The sequence below is a fragment of the Chenopodium quinoa genome, unplaced genomic scaffold, assembly GCF_001683475.1.
Source record: "Chenopodium quinoa cultivar QQ74 unplaced genomic scaffold, ASM168347v1, whole genome shotgun sequence".
Classification (NCBI taxonomy): Eukaryota; Viridiplantae; Streptophyta; class Magnoliopsida; order Caryophyllales; family Amaranthaceae; genus Chenopodium; species Chenopodium quinoa.
Window position 1 is genome coordinate 2,714,670 of NW_018744367.1, and position 20,595 is coordinate 2,735,264.

Consider the following 20,595-nt stretch of genomic DNA (forward strand, 5'->3'; position numbering starts at 1 on the left):
GGAGAAAAGGCATAGATGATTCACTTATAAAATTAGGCTCATAAGTTAGTAATTAGAACCAATTGTTGAAAACATCGAACCTTAAATTTAGTATATAGACAATTAGATTAAATTAGATCAACGATTAACCCTAGATTGTGAAATTGATAATCGATGATTACAAAATGAAATAATAACAACTTATCTTAGAAGCTGCTTCAATGGAGGTTATAAATATCAATGGAGAACATGGAGTGCGCTTCAATGGAGAACGTCGAGTGCACTTGGAAACTGAGAGATAGAGGAGGACAGGAAGGTGTTCATTGGTTACTTTCAATACTTTGAGGCAGCCTATACTGAGCAAATACAAGTTGGTCTAATAGATCAACAAAAATTGTCAATCCATTAATCGCAATCACTATGCTTATCGTTAAGAGCTCCATTTGCTTCGGTTTTGCAAACCGTTTGCGACGTCGGTTTGGTGTGAACTAACGACGTTTCCTTACCTGTCGAATAGATGAATTCGTTAGTCGTTGGTGGTTATGTAAAATGATAAAGCCCAGCATTTCGTATTACCCCAAATCCGACTGCAGTCCGTAGATTTCGGTGTTAACCTCAAACCTTTATCGAGTTTATGGAGCTTTCGTCTAAACACTGAGTATATCAATAGATCCTTTACTAAATTGATTTTCGGCAGAAGGATTTGTAGGAGGATCTTGTATTTAGAGCTGTCAATTTGGGTAAACGGGTTGGGTTTGGGTCGGGTTAGTGTGGGTCAGGTCAATTCGGATCGGGTCAATTTGGGTTAATGTCGTAACCTATGCAGGTCGGGTTTGGGTTGGGTCATGCTTGAGACTGCAGTCCGTAGATTTCGGTGTTAACCTCAAACCTTTATGGAATTTATGGAGCTTTCGTCTAAACACTAAGTATATCAATAGATCCTTTACTAAATTGATTTTCGGCGGAAGGGTTTGTAGGAGGATCTTGTATTTAGAGCTGTCAATTTGGGTAAATGGGTTAGGTTTGGGTCGGGTTAGTGTGGCTCATGTCAATTCGAATCTGGTCAATTTGGGTTAATGTCGTAACCTATGCGGGTTGGGTTTGGGTTGGGTCATGCTTGTGACGGGTCATACATCTTATCGGGTTTAGGTCGGCTCAATAACAACTCGGGTTACATTTGGGTCGAGTGAATAATAAGTCGGGTTTAATACGGGTTTTAACGGGTTAAAACGATTAAGGCATTCTCGGGTTCGAGTCGGGTTCGGTTCAAGTCAATAATTTGCGCGTTATAATCAGGTCGGGTCATTTCCAAGTCGGGTCATGTTCGGATTCTGGTCTCAAATATTGGGTTAAATTTGGGTCTCGAGTTGATTTCAGGTCGGGTCATATCGAGTTCAGGTACATTTTTCGTATTGGTTTGTTAACAGTTCATGTATTGCCAATTTAATACTCCATTCTTTATTACTTTGTATAAGCTTTATGATTCATATTACAATCCTTCTCGATCAACTAGCTTCATTAAGGAAAACATTTTAAAGCATTAATGTGCTAAACTAGATTACTAGCTATATTAGATAAGAGTATAAGAGTTAAGATATGTGTGTGGTGTGGAAAAGTTGATTTAAGGAATCAATGTTAAAGGTAGATTTGTCAATTTGAGTGTTTAGGTCGAGTTAGCTCGGTTCGGGTCAATTTGAGTTAATTGCATTACTATTCGGGTCGGGTTACATCAAGTTTGGGTCAGGTTAAAAACAGATTGGGTTGAATTCGATTCGGATTAGTAACAGGTCGAGTTGAATCCAGGTCGGGTTGAATCCAAGTCGGGTTAGTAACAGGTCGGGTTGATTTCGGGTTTCAACGGGTGAAAATGGGTTTGGGTCAATCTCGGGTTCAGGTCGTGTTTAGTTCAGGTCAATAATTGACGGGTTATTTTCGGGTCGGGTCATCTCACGTAGGTCATGTTCGGTTCGAGTCACGAATCCTAAGGTTAACTCGAGTCTCGGGTTGGTTTCTGGTCGGGTCATATCGGGTTCGAGTCACCAATTTCTCGGGTTCAAACAGGTAGGTCATGATCGAGTTCGGGTAAAATTTTTGGGTAAGGTCAGCTTTTGACAGCTCTACTTGTATTAAGGTAGCGGGATCCCTTTGTCGTTGTTTGGGTCGAAGTTAATGGTAAGTATTCTAAGTAAAACACTCTTATAGTTTACGCGTCAATTAATATGAAACGGAGGAAGCATATATCTAAACTCTAAAGTCTTGTCTTTCCAGCAATCTATTTTTTCCTATTCTAGATATGCACTACACTTTTAATGGATAAAATGCACCAAAACTTACAAGAATTGGGTCGAATATATTTATAGTTACAAGTTGAAAAATACATTCAATGATCAACCAATCAATTAATCAATCAAATCCTTAATCCCATAAGTGGGGTAACTAACAAACCTTCAATTGCCAAAAACAACTCAATTTCTATCCTAGGAGACGAATGCCGCCAAAGTGCGTTAAATTTGAAAAGTTACATCACGACTAAGCACAAGACTCTCCCCGTCCCAAACACATGGACCCTAAATTTCACCAGGCTTTTAAGAACCAGTAATATGGAAAACTGTTTCAAGGCCCATGGCTACTATCATCCTACAAACTCCGTAACACGAACCAAAAAAGCTGTACATGTCTAGGGTTGTAACACTGAGATAGAATAGTTCCTTGACCTTCACCAAAGTAAGTACTGTAAAATAAAGAAAAAGGAACAGCCCAAGCCAAGCCCTTAATAATTTATGGCATCTCTGACTCGAAGCGAGTCACATGTGAAGAGAATGAGCATACCACCAACTGGCAACCAGTGGTAAAGACTTATAGATCTTTCGTCTTCGTGTAGGATTTCAACTTGCTACCACATTTGGTAACCCTTGATATTAGATGATCAATTTCTTCTTCTTTCTTATCATAGATGTAGAACGCTACAAAGATCATTAGCATTCCTACAATGCCAAAGCATAACTGCAGGTTAGCTTTAAAAGAGCAACATATAGTAACACTATAAAGTGGGAATATGATAGGTAGCTTACCAACCAAATATAGCCGCTGAAAAGATATAAATCCTAACAGACTGACAATCAGAAGCATCGTGACAACCTGTTTCATTTATAACAACAATTAAAATGGCTAACATTCATACAATCTAAGCTTCAAATTGAATAAAACAGCAAAAGAACTCGTAGAAGCTTTGACAATGTCTGAAAACAAGGTTTTAACAATGGCTACAATTAATTGCAATAAAACAATCCGCATTAGCTGTGATCGCTACTAGATTGATTGAGATCAAGGGCATAGAACATTATACTTTCAGTAGCTACAGTAAAGTTTAGCCATAATTTTCTCCAACTATAAACAATAATTAATTAAAGAAATGTATCAATCTAAAATATCAAAAGGAGCCTGTAGAATTATCTTTAGATTAGTATATTAATCTAATATCATTTTAATAGACACTGCTGAAAACCTGCCCCGGTTCATGGCCCATTATTATGATACAGTGAAAGTACTAGCAAATATGTTGAAGCTTACTAGAACAGGGAGAATCGGAGAAATGAGACGTTCAAGACTCCCCTGATCCTCTCCTTCATTGTAGGATCAAGGAGTACAATAGAAACAACAAATGGAAAATACTTGAACAGGATGCCAAGTCTTTCACAAAAAACACAGGGAGCTATCACAATATCTAGTTTCCAGCTATGAAGCATGGGTAGATTGGTTGATCAATTAGGACAGGAAATTGACTCTGTGTTCCATATTCATATACTCCATCAGAAATGACTCCATTGGCATGCTTACTAGTAGGATAGACCAAACATAATAGTTGAGGATATAACCTATTCTAAGAATTTGGCATTGTCACTATAAGTGCACCCACATCTCTTGGTATACTTTCTAACTTCAAGAATCTTGATGCATCAGTTCCTAGCATCTTTTGTCAGCCAGCTCCAATTCACGTAAAACGGTACAGCGAGTACCATATTATCTCAAATCAAGGTAAGTGATAATCCAAGGATAAAATGAAAGCTGGATTTTAGGAACTTAAAAGATCCTCTTATACACCTTCTGTCCTCAAAAATGACTTCTCAGTTTGTTTTGCACAAATATTGAGCATGTCTCTAGCTCATACATCAAGAAGTACAAAACATGTCTGGTAAAAAGCAGCAATTAGGACATCCAAAAATATTAAATAAAGCAGTAATCTTCGATGAAGGGAGTATTGAGAATATGGCAGTATTTTGACGACTTTTAGTAATGGGGATTTTATCATTTCTAACCCCTATCCTCTATCTTGGATCCCCATTATACCTGTCTTTGTCGTTTTCTAATTTACCCATTTCTCTCTAATTCTCTCATTTCTAGTACATTAATAATTCATTACCATGTCAGACCTCCATTTGTAAGCTACTGCTATTCACGCAATTTCCAATTATAATCTGCACCAACTCCTACCAATGACCACTTAGCTTTTTGATCTCAAGGAAAAAGGATATTGGATACACCGAGAAAAGAATAAAGAATAAAGAGGGTGCTCCTAGATTTTTCTTAAAACATATTCTCGTTCTCTATTTGCAAGCTTCCACAATCTTTCTGATTCAAATTGATAACTTCCTTCAATTGTTTTCTCGCACCAGTGTACCAACTTTCCCCCCCTAATTCCATATAAGGAATTCAAGATGAGTGTGGACTTGTTACTTATCAGGGTTAGGTTGTGCTGTCAACCCTTTTGAGCTCAGTGAAATAAAAATGTCTGAGCTTGTTTGGTTGACAAAATAAAATGGGGGAAGTGAAAAATCATGGGAATCGACAAATTGGATACTTGTTTGATTAACACAAAAAAGCAAAAATGGAAGAAGTTGGAATTCATGGGAATTTCAACTTCCCAAAAAACATAGGAAGTAAATTACCAAGGTTCCCCTTGGTCAATCAAAATTCATGGGAATTTCAACTTTCCAATATCATAACCAAACAACTTTGTGAAATTCCTAGGAATTTCATGAGGGTAATAACTTCCCATGAAATACAACTTCCTATAATCCCATGGGAATTTATTTCCCGTGTCAACCAAACACTGATGCAGTTTGGTTCCAAAGAGGCTTACTTAAGGATTCCATGTAAAATTTTTGTACCTACTCACACATGAAACACTGCATAGCAAAAGGAAGAACAAAGTATTCCAATTATTTGGTGTATCAGAGAAGCAACTCTGCACACATTCACTTTTCTAGAGATAACGTCGTTCAACTTCCCCATGAGATGCCTCAATCAGTGAACATAGATAGCCTAGGCTTACAAGAAATATAGATCTCAAAATTGAATTGCTAAATCAAGAGATGAGACCAAGGTGGGGGAATAATGTCCATCACCCAGGCTGTCTTTTGATCTGGCTACATTTTTCTTTTTCTTCCCTTGTCAATTTCATATTAACCTTTTTAAATGGTATATTTGCATTAGCGAAATATGTACCCCAGCGCTCTTGGTACAATGCACATTTTGCAAACATTAAAATGTAATGCAACCTCATCACTAAAAAGTCAAATTACATGGTAAATCCTACATAACAATTAGCAATATGCCAAATGCTTGATTAGCAAGAATAACCTCACATGGATAAAGGAAAAGATGATCTACAAAGGATTATACCCAGATAAGCATACACATTTAAAGGGAGATGCTCTACATTTTCCTACAGTTTTTCAAGAATTATACCCAAGATGTTCTCTTCTTTATCATCTTTACTATCCATTTTCATTTTTCTACCCAGCAACTGTAACTCTCTCTTGAGTTACCTTTGTAAGTGAATATTGGGCTCGTTATATCTTAACTGATACTGATTTTCCATGGCTATCAGACGTGACTGATATAATGCCAGCGTCAATTGAGTCACATTGTCTATCTCCAAGACTAGATTAAATTTATAAATAGATTTACCGAATCCACATACCCTTCCCCAATTCTTATGTAATTAAGGCTCTGAAACAGTTATTTGTTGCAATTTCACACACGTGCCTGACCCAAAAAGAGGAAAACATAGTCCTAACAGAAGTTCCAAACTTGGATAAGTGCCACAAGTGATCCCTATCCAGCTATTCCCTAATCAAAATTATAGCAAATATAGCATATACTAAAACAAACATTACCGAAAAGACAACAAATGATGCCTCCACTTCCAGCAAAAAGTGAAAATATGGGCTACAAGCATCATACCATAGAGAATAAGTATTACCTTAAGAAACAACATCCAATCATTGCCCCTGCAAAGCGATTTTAAAACACCAACTGCAGTATTCCACCGAGAAACAAGTGAAAGAGCAGCTTTACGTGATTTCTCCTCAGAGCAGTGGAAAGCAGATACAGGAACTTTCTCAACAGTACATCCAAATCTGCACAAGAGAATTTTCCCTTTAGAATTCCAACTAAATGATCTTTCACCTATGTAGGTTTTATCTAGAGAAAAAATAAAATCAACCAATTGAAAAAGTGGAGATACAAAGAAAGGGATCAGATTCCACCAATAAACAAGACACAAGAATTAAATAACTCCAATCTCGCAAAACATCAGAAGGGGACATGTTTGGGAAAGCCCAATGAGAATGAAACCACATTAAGCTAAACACACCACTCGCTTAGATAGAGTATTCAATGAAGATTCCCAGCCATGGAATTTTTTGCTTTTCTATCCGACCAGATCACCCACAACTCGACCCCTCGTCTACTCTTGTATCCTTACAATAAAATTATCCTATCATCGTCAAACAAATATTTGTGAATTAACATCCTAGGGGAAGGGTGAGGGATGGGCATGGCTTTGTTGTTCTTGACTTAGTCCAATAGACAAACTTGAAGGAAAGTAACAGAATATAAAATTGATTAAAATAAAGTTGAACACAATGCATCTTAAAGCTGCATAGCCTAAATACTTGGGACAACCAAACATTGTCTCAGTAGTCTGCAGATCTTGCCATGGATTCAAATGTATCTAAACAACATGATGAAAGAGCTTTGCTGGGAGCTGCACTGTAAGATGGAGCAGCACATCGCAGATGATTTCGCCTTTCCATAAATGGTCAAAAGAGTGAGTCAAGAATTTTTATTACTTCTAAAAACAGTGGATTGGTCATGTTTTGCTTCCCAACTGCTATGTACAAGGGATTCCTTTACCCATAAATTAGTGTGCAAGTTATTCACACTATATCCAAAGTCCGATACCATATTAGCAATACAATTAACTTGAACCTTTTTTTTTTTTTTTTTAAATTCTGGTTTAGGATCGATTATAATAACATGGACTTTGGGTTAGGATATACTCAATAATTTGTTCCGAATAAACGGCATAAGCCACAAAATAAGAAACAAACAAAATAAAAATCTTAGCACAATATGAAGTATGCCAGAGATTCAAGCATACGCATGTTTACAAGTCCATAACTCGTGTAATATTTAGTAAGGACTTAAGTAACTAAGTTATTTACACTGATATATGGTTTCAGCTGTACAAAGAAATTAGCCAAATATTTCAAAAAAAAAATTTATGGAAAAGAAACAACTAAAAGAGCATCACCAGAACTGAAAATAATATTAGATAAAAAATGGTTTTGAGCTTGTTCCATAATTGGTACCAATCCAAACGACTTCAGTATGGATTTGAGCCTAAGAAAACTCCAATCTAAATTGTCCAATTTTACACCCCATCCTTGGATGTGGAGTTCTCCACAATTCGAAACAGCAGGCTTCCTTTAACATTTTCCCCTAACTTTAAACGGGTTAAGGGAAGAAGGGAAACTAGAAGGAAGGATGGAGTAAAGATAGAGGGAACAAACCAATCATACATTCTTTCAGGCAAATTGGCATGAATGTAGAGGAACACTGATGCCAACAATATGAGCTTGAAAACTGTTGTAACAATGGTATATCCAGATGCGACGAAGTTGTAGTAAAACGCAAGGAAAATAAGCAGGGTGGCTAGGCTTTGCCTTTTGTCCTTCCATAAGAGTACATCAGCAACTGCAGGGGGTACCAATATATTTTTATCAAAAACATTTACAGTTAAAAATAATATATTGCTAATAAGACAATGGAACGTCAAATAAAAGTTTCAGAAAAGTATGGATATCAGACTAATTTCATAAAAAGATAATAGATTATAATATTACAAATACAGAGATACACCCAAGATCCTTTTGAAATATTGAATAGAAATGCTTCTCCAATTATTTCCCATAGTGATTCCATATTACTTATAAGAACATCAGAATTCACATGCTAAACTGATGGTGCAATGAAACAACGGATAAGAATATTTGAAGATAAATATTTCACCAATTCTAACAATCAACGATGATTAAGTAAGCACAGATAGACTAAATTTACAAAGAAGTTCCATTAGACATCATTAATACTGATAGTGCAGACTCTTAACACTGCCAAAATATAAAGCAAACTTAAACAAGGCAATATGTTTATTCGTGTTTGATTGGCATTAAAGCTTTATGGCATTGGAAAAGAAAAAGGGGAAAAAAAAACAATACACACCCCTTGGGTACATCAAATGACAGAGGTATTAAATAATGGACCTTATGTCACATAGGCCAATTTCACCTTCAATTTAAAAACCAAATAAACACATTGAATCTCCCCCAACCCCACCCTCCCACCCCCCCCCCCTCAACCGGAGAAAAACCCTCCATCTTCGTCTTCATCTTCATCCTCCTCAATGTCCTCTTTAAGTCTCTTTAGCTTTCTCCATCACGAAATTCTCATGCAAAAGCCCCTTCTCTTCTTGTGTACCTTTTGAAACAATAAATTGATTACGGAGATGAGTGTAGAATCGAAAGAACACATACCAAGGTGCAATGGGGTTCAAATTCTTATCAGTGTCCCTTTATTCAGCAACTCTTCAAAAACAAAGTTTGCTTTTTCATCTTCAATGTTTTATCTCTACTTCATTGTTTTCATTAGTACTGGTAATGTAGAAAACTTCAGAACTCAAACCTCACACTCCTCTTTTTATTTCTATAAACTATTAGGTCACCTCACTCTTAACATTTCCTTAGTTTTAAACAGAAGGGAGCACAGATTTGAGTGGGGGTGAACAGCATACACCAAATGTAATCAAATATAGATGGCCATCAAGCATCTAATTTATGCATTTTCATACATGTATTTATAAAGAGAACAATGAAAAAGGTCATTTATGACACGTGCCTCCATACTTGCTAGTTGCTACCATGGTAAAAGGGGAGGGATATATATTATATTTGCAATATTTAATAATTAAAGATTAGAGGTAACATAAAAAAGTATCATATATTGAATAAGCACAAGCAAAGTTTTGTAATTTCTCACAGGAGATTAGGGGGCTGTTTGATCGAGGGGAATCACGAAAGGGAAAGGGAATTCATATTTTTAAATCCCTTTGTGATTGGTTGGATATTTTTTAATTTTCTTTCCAGCTCTCCCTTTTGGGATTCCCCATAAACCTCTACATCAAGTCCTGCTTCTTACTTGGGATTTGAAGATTACCTCATTTCCACCTTCCCATCTCTACACCACATACCCAACCGCCTGCCAGGCTGCCATGAAAAACCCACCATTAACTCTGCCTACCATCCGCCCACCAGAAATTCAATCTGACACTGCCATCAAATTAGATTTTCAACTGCATCATCACAATCTTGACCACCACCATCCTTCTATAAAACCTTAACCCCAACAATACCCAAACCATTACTTACCAACAACCCCAACCATCAAGTCCAAAACCCATTACCATCTCAACCACCAACCCAAAATTTTGAGGGCAAAATATATAGGATGTAAGAGAGAGTCCAAAACCCATTGCCATCCACCATCCCCAAAATTTTGAGAGCAAAAATTATAGGATATGAGAGAGATAAAGAACCAACCAAGAAGTACCAAGAGCCAAGTTTTTACCAGACTAGCTTATCAAATTTTTGGGAACAAAACAGCCCTATTTCACTCAAAAAGTTCATTTCAGTACCAAAATCTCATTTGCAATTCATATTCAAGACTGTTCATTTTTTACCAGACTAGCTTATCAATTATCATCCTAACTCAAGGTTCAGTCCATTAATTTACCTACAGGTCTGTAAGTGGCTGATGATTTATCTAGCCTAAGTGGCAAGGGTATTTTTGTGCCACCAGTCAAGCTATTTGACTTATTTTTTATACTAGCTCCTAATAATCATCTGCTACTTATTTAATAACCATAAAAAATTACACTTTCACTTTACTCATGTTATAGTATGTTTATTGTCATTATAATTCTAGAATTGGGTTCATATTCCATCTCCTTGACATTTTCAAGTGCAAACTTTCAAATAATGGGCTGTTATAAAATTAATACTTAAAGTTGATAGCAGATGCAAATAAACACAGAAAGTAGCATATAAGAATAATAGAGGAATTAACAACTACCTCTTCCACCTCCAAGATATCTATGCACTTTAGATGGTCCATCTCTTTTAGGCTGATGTTCTGCTCTTAAGTGCGAGTAGGACTCAATTGTTCTCTCAAGACCCTCCTGTGATCAAAACACAGCAAAGATTACACCAATGTGTTATAAAAAATTTAAAAGCCTTAACTACCAATCTAAAACCATTCCCAAGACTGAATCTTTACACACAAAAGAAAATAATTATGATTTATTATTTTGTGAAATCAGTAGCTTATCACGAAGTATTATGTAGAAAATAATTTCCAAGGTTAAAAACATTCCCATAGAAACTTATGCATCTATTGGAAACAGATCACATAAGAGCTAGAGATTACATATAACTAAATAAAATGAAACCTGCAGTGATACAATTGGTGTGTAGCCAAGTCGATCTTTGGCTTTCGAGCTATTAAATGTTCTGTTGCAAGAAAGGAGCCTGATTCTTGAAGGTGTCAGCTGTGGAACTTTCATACCATAAGGGGCCAATAATTTGTAAATAAGCTCCACCAAATGTGCAATAGGCATCATAATAAATGCAGGAATCTTAATTCTTGGCCTGAGAAAACATAAAATTAAACGAGTAAGACGGTTAAACTCAATTCCACTAGGAAATTCAAGCTGTACAAATCCAATGTCATAATCACAACAAAATTTTCATGAAGTTCGAAATGTAAAGAATATAAAAGACCAAACTTTTATACCATGCTTCAAATAAGTGGTGCGCAAAATGGAAAAAGTCAACTCCCTTAATGCAACAATCATAACTTCTCGCAATAACCAAAAGGAAAACAACTCCACTAAATCAAACACAACTAATAAAATAAACAAACAAAGCAAATGGATCTTACAAACTTTTGATCCATAGTGTTACACTGTTACCAAATACCAAGGCATTAACCAGAGAACTAGTACATTTGCGAGGTATTTCATTTAATTCCAAAAGAGCAAAATAAACATAATGAACCATACATATGAGGGGTATAGCTAAAATTACATAACAACTATAAAAATAAACAAACAAAGCATATGGATTTTACCAACTTTTGATCCATAGTGTTACACTGTTACGGTATTACCAAATACCAAGGCATTAACCAGAGAACTAGTGTGTTAGCGAGGTTTTTCACTTAATCCCAAAAGAGCAAAATAAACATAATGAACCAGACATATGAGGGGTATAGCTAGAATTACATTATAAATCAGTTAAGAGGCTAGAGGAAAAAGGCAGAACTTCGTCAGAGGAAAAGAGATAATATTGCCATATATAAAAAAATAGGGAAAAGCATGAATTTGGAAAATGCCTACTTCAAAATAAATTATATAAAAAAAAATAATAATAATAAAAAAAAAAAACCCCATTTAAGTCTTTTTTGTTACAAAATTCACTCCCTCCATCACAATAAATTTTCTCTATATCCCCCATTTAACTTTTTAAAGAGTTGGTTTATGTGTAAGCATGTGACATTGTATTAATCAAAGCACATGGACACACCACAAAGGGAATGGGAAAAGGTCAATAGGATGTCCAAAATAGGTAATTGGGAAATCTTGGTGGGATAGAGGGAGTGTAACCAATTCTCTAAGTTTTCTTGTCACAAGAATCAGCAATCAGGAACAAACATTTCATTATACTCATTACCCAAACAAAATAAAAAACTTTACTCCCAGCCAATTCTATGTAATATACTGCATACACAATGTTGCTAAAGATGGGGGTAAACTTTCCCAAAATGACAAGCCTCCTACATTGGACTGACTACGAAATCATTAGATTAGGTGGAATACTTGCTGGAACAAACTATCAGTGCTTAGACTCCAGAACCTATAGCAGAAGGTGTAAGGGAAGGGGGGGAAATTACAGAGTAATAAAAGAAAAAGAAAACAAAACTAAGGGATGAGAGATACCTTTCATAACCTAGACCCTCAAGTATGAGTGACATGAATTCCCAAAATTTGATTGGCTCCATATTTGTAATGAAATATGCCTGAAAATCAATAATAACACTAAACCTTTTTGAATTATAAATGGCTAAAATGGTTTCAAAAAAAAATTTAGAAAAATATAAGGATCACTAAAAGGGGTTCAATTATTATGGCCAGAATAACTAAAAAAATCTACTCCTAGGTAAATGGAATAGCCATATACTCCTTACGGTACAAACCATATGTACACTTGATTGCAAACCCATGACAGGAAACATAGGACCTTACACCAACGTCTATAATAAAAGTTTAAAAGGAATTGGATTTTGTGATAGACATTATATTAAATTTTGTCAAAACTGCTTGAAGTCCACAGTTGAAATTTAAAAAATATATACATACACCTAACAATTGTAAAAACTTCCTCTGTCCCATAATTTACATTTACATTGCATAAAAATTATGGAGAGTGAAAAAGTAGATCAGAAAATAAATATAAAATAAAAAGTGGGTGGGAGGGTGTGAAGCCCAATTTCGAAGAAAAAAGTAGGGAGGAAACTTACTTAACAAAGGTTAAGTATTTGTAAGGCATCCCAAATTGGAAGATGTAAACTAATTATGGAACAATGGGAATAAAAATATATTTTTTTTTTTCTTTCGGCATTCTCTAGTCTAGTATTGAGTAGCATATGTTTAAAACTGTAGAAGCGAAGAATAATGCTCAAAAAATGAATGGAAAAATACCTGCCCTGAAGCTTTTTCTGCAACTGTTCCCTTAGATGCTAGAGCTCTTTCAGCACATATATGGGCATGAGCAACGTTTTCAACGTAGGTGAAATCATACATATTATTTCCATCTCCTATGATAAACTGTTTATGATTACATACACAAAAATGTCAGTTGCTTCATAGAAGAAAAACACAAGGGGGGATCACAGCAAAAAGAGAGGGGGGAAGGGGGATAAAAGGGTGGAACCAAAAAAAATCAAAGGGATTATATTGATTAGTCCAATTACTTCCTCTTTTCTAATTTAATTGCTACATTTACTACTTTGGAAACTTCACATAATCATATCAATTGCTACACATCCATTTTTGGTTATTTGGTTTCTCTACCTCTCTCCCTCATCATGTCTCTCTCTTTTTATATCTCTCTCCTATTCACATGGATTCCTTAATATAAGTGCCTCCCCTACATGTAGTAATTAGCATCAAATGGAGGAAGTACTTATTTCCATTTCAACTCATAAGTTTCATTATAGTTTATACTCCTTTATTCACAAAAACCTGGTTATGCGTAAGGGAAAAGAAATTCCACATAGCATACTTTTCATCAATGAGTTCTAGAGGTATAATTCTAATACAAACTTTAGATACATGCATCATTTTGGGCCAAGTGTACAGATAAGAATTGATCCTCACATTTACTCCAACAGTCTTGAGCTGAACTATTTTAGTAAATTTTAAAGCCAATGATAAATGTGAATTTTAAGTAAGGCCAAGGTCAACTTGCAGTTTTGCTGAATGCATTTTTGTAGCATGTGTTTCAAATCAGATCATAACATCTATAATTAACTCTCTATTACATCATAAATTATTAATGTATATTATTAAAGCTGATATGCGTGATTGACACTATTAAAATTCTTGAAAAAAAAAAATTAAACTCATATTAGTCAACATACATCTAAATTCTCTACTCTTTACAATATACAGAGTACTAAGTAGCAGAATGAGGTAATAAAAATTATAGTCTTTCCAGTATGTTCAAGAATCAACATCATGTTGCCAGACTCCAATAAAACAATGCTGAGGTTGAATTTTTTTTATTTTTCCAATTTGTTTACATTACACCAACAATAAATTGCACGTGACACCGACGAGGCTATGATATTTATCAGAAGCATAACTTTTTCCTAAACATACAAGAGTAGGATATCAACCTCGAAAACTTTACATCAATTTCAAATTTGATAAGAACAAATTTAAATTAAAAATTACAAATACAAAGGACAGGGTCAAGTAAGGGAGATGGGCTTTGCAGAAAGGATTTGAAGATCCATAGGCCTCTGGGGTTTTTTTTTTTTTTAAAAAAAAAAAAATTTACCAGAAAACACGCATGAAGAGTTATAACTCAAGAGAGGATAAGGACAACTATGCCTTTGCCTCATATTCGAGAATGAAAGATATAATCTTTTAAACTTAACAAGAAACAAAAATCATTAATTCTAAAGAGAAAAAGAAAACATTAGCATAGTGGACGAGCACTTCTTTTATAGCCTAATAGCCCGTCAAAATAAAACGAGGAAAATATAGATCAGCAGAATGAATCAGCACTTCTCTAGTGAGTGGGGGAGCGGGATGTCTGTTCCAGCTTTTTCTACAAAGCAGTGAGCGAGGGAGGAGGGAGTTTCTTAAGCAGATAGAGAGAGACGCTACGGAGGTGTTCCATGATGTAGATGCTATAATCAGAGAGACAACACAGTTCTAGAAGACATTAATCACAACAGAGTGGGTTCTAATTTCAGGGGTTAGAGTGAGACCCATTCCATCTCAAGTAAGTGTTTCGCTGGAAAGACTTTTTGAGGAGGGCAGTGTTTGCTATGAAGGGGAATAAGTCTCCGGCACAGATGGGTTTACAATGGCATTGTTCCACAATTTTTGGGGTATAATCAAAGATGATTTGCTTGGCTTTTCTTCTTTTTTTTTTCCTTTTTTTTTTTTTTTTTTTTTTTTTTTTTTTGTGGAGCTTCACACTTTCACTGTTGGAGTTATCAAGAAAATCATTTACAATATTAATATCTTGATTCCCAATGTTTACCACCGATCAATAAGTTGTTTTCCCACACTGCTTTAACAAGCAAGGAACACAGCACATGACAGCCAATCTTAAACATTGAAACCAAGCTAAATTTCAACTTATACAGAAAAAAGTAAAAACAACCTATAGGAACTCAAAAACTTTATAACATTTGTCAGCCAACATGTCTGTACATCCTGTATTTGACAGCCAACATGTCTGTACATCCTGTGCATCTATCTGTCTATGTATGCCTGCCTATGCATTTGAGTGAAAAAAGCCACAGGTAAAAGTATTTCAATTCACATTCTATGGCACTTTCACTTTTGGCTATAAAACTCTCTACATGTGAAAGTATTGTAAGGACTATAAGTATAAGGATGTATACCTTAGACTTCCCAGCCCTTGCAGCATCAACTAAAGATGGAACTAGTAGCTTGTCACCAGGGCCAAAGATACCGCTTGGACGCAATGAGCAAGTAAGAAGCCCCTTTTCACCATTTGCCTTCAAGACCAATGCCTCTCCTTCAGCTTTGGTGGCTGAATAAGAATCATTATGCTAAAAGAACAAAAGATAAGAGCTAAATTATAAAAGAAAAAAATAATAATTAAAAGTCAGCAACTCGCATGCAAACTAGGATAAAGTAGCCATAGAAATGGATGAAGTAAAGTAAAAAGGATTACAGCAGCACATGAATTTATTCAACAAACTAAACAATGCTCTGCCTTGTATATTGATCTCATTTTCTGCATTATTATCAATTCTGAAACATTAATAAAACTAAGCTTAGCAGGGGAAGTGCTTGCATCAAAGTTGCTGTAAGTGACTAATTAAGATTCAAGCTAGTCATGCAGTATGACTAGCATATTTCAACAACAGAGGTAACAGTATTGTTTAATACCCATCAATGCTATCATCACATTGGAAACTTAATAAAATAAGTTAGCGTGGAAGCTCTTGCTTCAAAATTGTTGTGATCTAACCAAGATTTGAGATGGTAGTCAGCACGATATGACTAGCATACTTCAACAACAGAGCTAATAATAGTATAGCATGTTACAAAATGCTTTAAAAAAGAGGAAGAGATAGAACAAGTGACCTCATTCTATCTCAAAAAAGGATACCATGTTTTCTTTTCCCCTCATAATCTCATGTTAACAATGGACAAATCTGGCTACCAAGTTTCATGTATCTATTAATACTCCCTCCGTTCCTAATAATTGTCATGGTCAAACTTAGCACACATGACAATGCACTGGTTTAACTTTAGATATATATGATTAAATTATTTGTAAAAAAATATAAATAATTTGATATTATGAAACTTTATATTAATACCTATATAACAATATATTTCATGATTAAAAAAAATATTATATGTTACTAAAAAACGATGGTCAAAGTTAGAAAATGCGTAGTGAAAAAAGTCAAACGTGTCAATTATTTAGGAACAGAGGGAGTATATTGTTAAAAGCGCCTTTTCCTACCCCTTACTCCCTCTCCACACCTCACAATAAAAAACAGTATTGAGTTAAGTGAGGATGCAATAACATTGGGTGGTAAGAAGTTTTCCATGAACGATTTTTTCGTGTACTTGGGATAATTGTACAGAGGAATGGAGATATTAAACAAAATGTAACTCATATGATTAGGTCTGAGTGGCTCAAATGGAGAGAACAAATGGAATATTGTCACTATTGTGTGACTTTAGTATACCTTTAAGATTAAGGGAGAATTCTATAGGGTGGATATAAGACCAGCAATGTTATATTGGATGGGAATGTCAAGCATCATAGGAAGGATCATATTAGGAAACAAGAGTAGCAAAGATCTGTTACATGTGTATGTTGTGATGGATGCGTGTGAACACCTTATTATGAATAAAAGTTGGAAAGAAGATGCTTGGACGAAAGTTGGAGAATGAATAAAAGAGAATTAATTGTTGGAGCCGATGACATTGAGATAATAAAGGGACAATTTATTGTGTTGGTTTAGGTATGTACGAGAAAGACTAGTAGATGCACAAGTAAAGAAAGTAGAGAGCTCTATTCAAAAAAGAAAAAAATAAAATAAAATAAAATAAAATAAATAAAAAGAAAGTAGAGAACTAGTAGTGTGGAGATCTTAGAAGAAGTAGAGAGAGACCAAAGACTTAGATGGAAGGAGCTGAGAATATATGAAGAAATTGGTTTTACGAGAGCATAAAGCCTTGGAAAAAAAGATTAAAGGGCATTAAGGGAAATGATCTTAACAACTACAAAAGATAAATTCTTGATTCACGTTGTCAAGTAGCCAACCCCATCCTATTATTGGGATTAGCTCTGATATTATTGTTGTTGTTGTAGTAGTATTATATGAACTTAGATAGTTTAACAACGATAAAAAAAAAAAATAAAAAAAAAAAAAAAAAAAAAAAAAAATTACCTTACTATCTTCCCCTAAAGACACTTATGTTTTGCAGATGACAAACTTCTTAACTCTGGGGGGCCTCATAATGGTTGCAAGATTGGATACAAACTAAACTTTCAAATGACGATGCCAAATAAAAATTTATTCCATATACACTATCCACTATATAGGCAAAAAATTCAACAATTCTATCACGAAATAATTTTCCAATAACACCATCCGCGTTAAAATATGCCAGGAAATAAAAGGAAATTGAAGTCCTTCAATAAAGCATGTGATTACTAAATAGGATAAGAGATATTAATTCCGTCATTATAGGTAGTAGTAGTGCTAGAAGACAACTAAGATCCAGGATAGTAGAGTTTGGATAAAAAGAAAACACCAAGGCCCAAAAGGCATCATAGTGGGCAGCTATATGGACGATTTTAGGTCAATTAGATTTACTACTAAATGCTTAATTATACTATATAATTAACCTAAATATATCCGATCCCCCTTCTCAAACAAAGTTAAGAGAGTGACTTAAACCTCCTTTCGTTCTAGCAAACATTGAATCTAATATCATATTCATGGACAAAATAGAGGAGCAATGAATGAAGCTCTTGATCTCTAAAGGAGAATAATGTAAACCTAATGGAAAGCACAGATAAAGGGTTTTTATTTTATACTTATTATGTGATTTGTATATTTAATATGTTTGGGATCTTGTTTAGATGCCAGGAAAACTGTACATAAACAATGTAAAATCAATATACAAATAAAAGTGTCAATTTGCTCCAAATTTCTCAAAGTAATCTCCCAATAACTACTATCTACCCCCATTAAGTTCCCCAATAACTATTAAAGATTACCTATTTTGGCAAAGGATATATCCCATGAATAGCACTAATACATTCTAGTAGAAAGAAAACATTTTTAATAAATGACAAACTAGAATTTGCAATTCATAGAAAGTATAAACGGAGAGTAGAACAATGAGATTGATACCTTGACTGGGTAGGATAAAGACTCGTCTGCATTAATAACCCCGCGCACCCCATCAAAGACAACACTGGCAGAGCTAGTATAAATCAATCTCTTTACTTGCATCTCAACACATGCGTCAATCACATTTCTTGTTCCTGCCATAGGATAATGGTAAGCATAGTACTAATTCTACTTGGCATTAGCGATACTCTGACAAGTATGCAGCTGTGACATCCAATGTGACTACATGTATATGTAATTAATAAAGTTCACCTTCAACATTGACAGAGTGATGGAGGTTGTAATTATTAATAGAAGAATCCGGAGCCGCCATATGAAAGACAACATCAGCTCCATGACAGACTGCAATACAATAAACAATATCTTAACATTAGCTATCCTCCAGATCCTGAAAATTCACTTTAAAGCAGAATCGAGCAACCTAATGAAAGTGATGTGAAAGTAAATAAATAAAAAGAAAAAGGCAAGCAAAGCTACCCTTAAGCACTTGACCCTTATCTCTGAGATCAGCAGATACATACTGAGCACGGCCAGACGACAAAGCCTTGCCAAGTGTTCCCTCCTCCTCATAAGCATCAAGCTTAATAGAGGGACCCAAATCGGCTATTCGAACACAGAACATTTCGTACCGAATCAGCATTTCGACTAAATGCCGGGCTGCAAACCCTCTTCCTCCGGTAACCACACACCATCTCTCTTGACTTGTCATCAGTGAAATTCAACTACAACTACACACCCCCAATTGCATCAATATTACGCGAACAACTCAATAATTTTACAATGTTGAAATACAAATTAGGTGAAAAAAACAACAATTAAATCGCCCATTATAATCTTATAGTAATTATAACCAAAAGTTCAATGATCCAACATAGAAGACCCTAAACTGAGAATTAAATTAACGATTAACATTAGATTGTGAAATTGTATTCGATGATTGAAAACAAAGATCATACCTCAGAAGCTGCTTCAATGGAGGAGAGAGGAGAGAGGAGAGAGGAGAGAGGAGAATTGAGATTGAGGGATACGACGCAGTGAAAAAGCTCCAAAGCAATATGGCCTGTTTTGGCATGAGGAAATACTTGTTGCTCTCCGTGATTAAACTTCACAAAAAAAAAAATCACAGGGCATTTTCGTCATTTCGAAGTTAAAAATAGGGGTGTAGTTGGAAATTCACTGGGGAATGGTTACGGCATACTTGTAAACGGCAGTTTACTCTCACAAACGGAAGTTTGGCAAAATGAGGTGAGCAAATTCTTAAATCACGAGTAGATGAGGGAGGATCTATCTTCGAGCAGATAAGACCTTGTTTGGCAAGTGGCTATAACCTGTTGACTGCTTGCTGTTTAACTTGGTTGTTGGTTGCTGGTTGTTTAACTTGGTCGTTTGTAGTGATTGTTTGACCATTTGTTGTATGTAAATATGTTTGGTAAAATTAGATGTTAGCTATTGATTGTAAGTATGTAAAATGACTTTAAAGGACATTATTATTGTGTTCTTATTCATTTATTATCAATATTATTAATTACTAATTATTAGTTACCAATTTTTAATTATTAATTACGAATACAAAATACTAACTAAATACTAGTATTAATTGATTAATACTAGAATTTATTTTTTTTAAAATAAACTTGAACTTAATATGTACGTTGATATCAAAGGTTTTTTTATTGTAAATTTTAACTAGATTTAAGCCCGTGCGATTGCATGATTTTTTAGAAATAAATTTCACAAAAAGATAACCTTTGTATAAAATTTGATTAATTTGTTATTGCTTGTTAAAGATAATTTTTATTAATTTTATGTAATTATAATGCGACCTTATTAGTTGATGTTAGTTATGTGGAAATTGAGCTTAAAATTAATAACTAAATTATAAAATATGGTATCCTATTCGTTAGATATTAGAATTAAATATTTAATATTAATTTCAAAGACACGGAGTATTTATTAAAAATAATTTAAATCCTAAATGACTCTTAGTAGTTTTTTTTTTTT

The 20,595-nt window shown here is 34.7% G+C and overlaps 1 protein-coding gene across 3 annotated transcripts; it reads right to left on the reverse strand.

The window, feature by feature from the left end:
• Positions 1 to 2,269: 2,269 nt before the first annotated feature.
• LOC110696539 (3beta-hydroxysteroid-dehydrogenase/decarboxylase-like) lies at positions 2,270 to 19,684 on the reverse strand. 3 transcript variants are annotated; one of them, XM_021873862.1, is made up of 13 exons: positions 19,551 to 19,684; positions 19,072 to 19,322; positions 18,847 to 18,936; positions 18,595 to 18,728; positions 15,586 to 15,756; positions 13,142 to 13,267; positions 12,380 to 12,459; positions 10,832 to 11,030; positions 10,456 to 10,561; positions 7,848 to 8,022; positions 6,245 to 6,401; positions 3,051 to 3,117; positions 2,270 to 2,963 (listed from the first exon to the last, which is right to left on the reverse strand). In XM_021873862.1, the coding sequence occupies exons 2-13, from the start codon at positions 19,301 to 19,303 to the stop codon at positions 2,836 to 2,838; spliced, it is 1,665 nt and encodes a 554-aa protein (XP_021729554.1). In that variant the 5' UTR covers positions 19,304 to 19,322; positions 19,551 to 19,684; the 3' UTR covers positions 2,270 to 2,835. The 3 variants fall into 3 exon arrangements, with proteins under 3 accessions (XP_021729554.1, XP_021729555.1, XP_021729556.1); XM_021873863.1 differs by lacking the exons at positions 2,270 to 2,963; positions 3,051 to 3,117 and having other exon boundaries at positions 6,317 to 6,401; positions 7,839 to 8,022; XM_021873864.1 differs by lacking the exons at positions 2,270 to 2,963; positions 3,051 to 3,117; positions 6,245 to 6,401; positions 7,848 to 8,022 and adding an exon at positions 8,380 to 8,805.
• Positions 19,685 to 20,595: the final 911 nt, after the last annotated feature.

Bases quoted from the DNA above. Each gene is read 5' to 3' on its own strand.
- LOC110696539 (XM_021873862.1), bottom strand. From the start codon at position 19,303: ATGACAAGTCAAGAGAGATGGTGTGTGGTTACCGGAGGAAGAGGGTTT. The intron at 18,937-19,071 runs GTAGCTTTGCTT...ATTGTATTGCAG, and splicing joins TAAGGGTCAAGTGCTTAAGG to TCTGTCATGGAGCTGATGTT. The intron at 12,460-13,141 runs GTATTTTTCCAT...ATTGATTTTCAG, and splicing joins CAGAAAAAGCTTCAGGGCAG to GCATATTTCATTACAAATAT.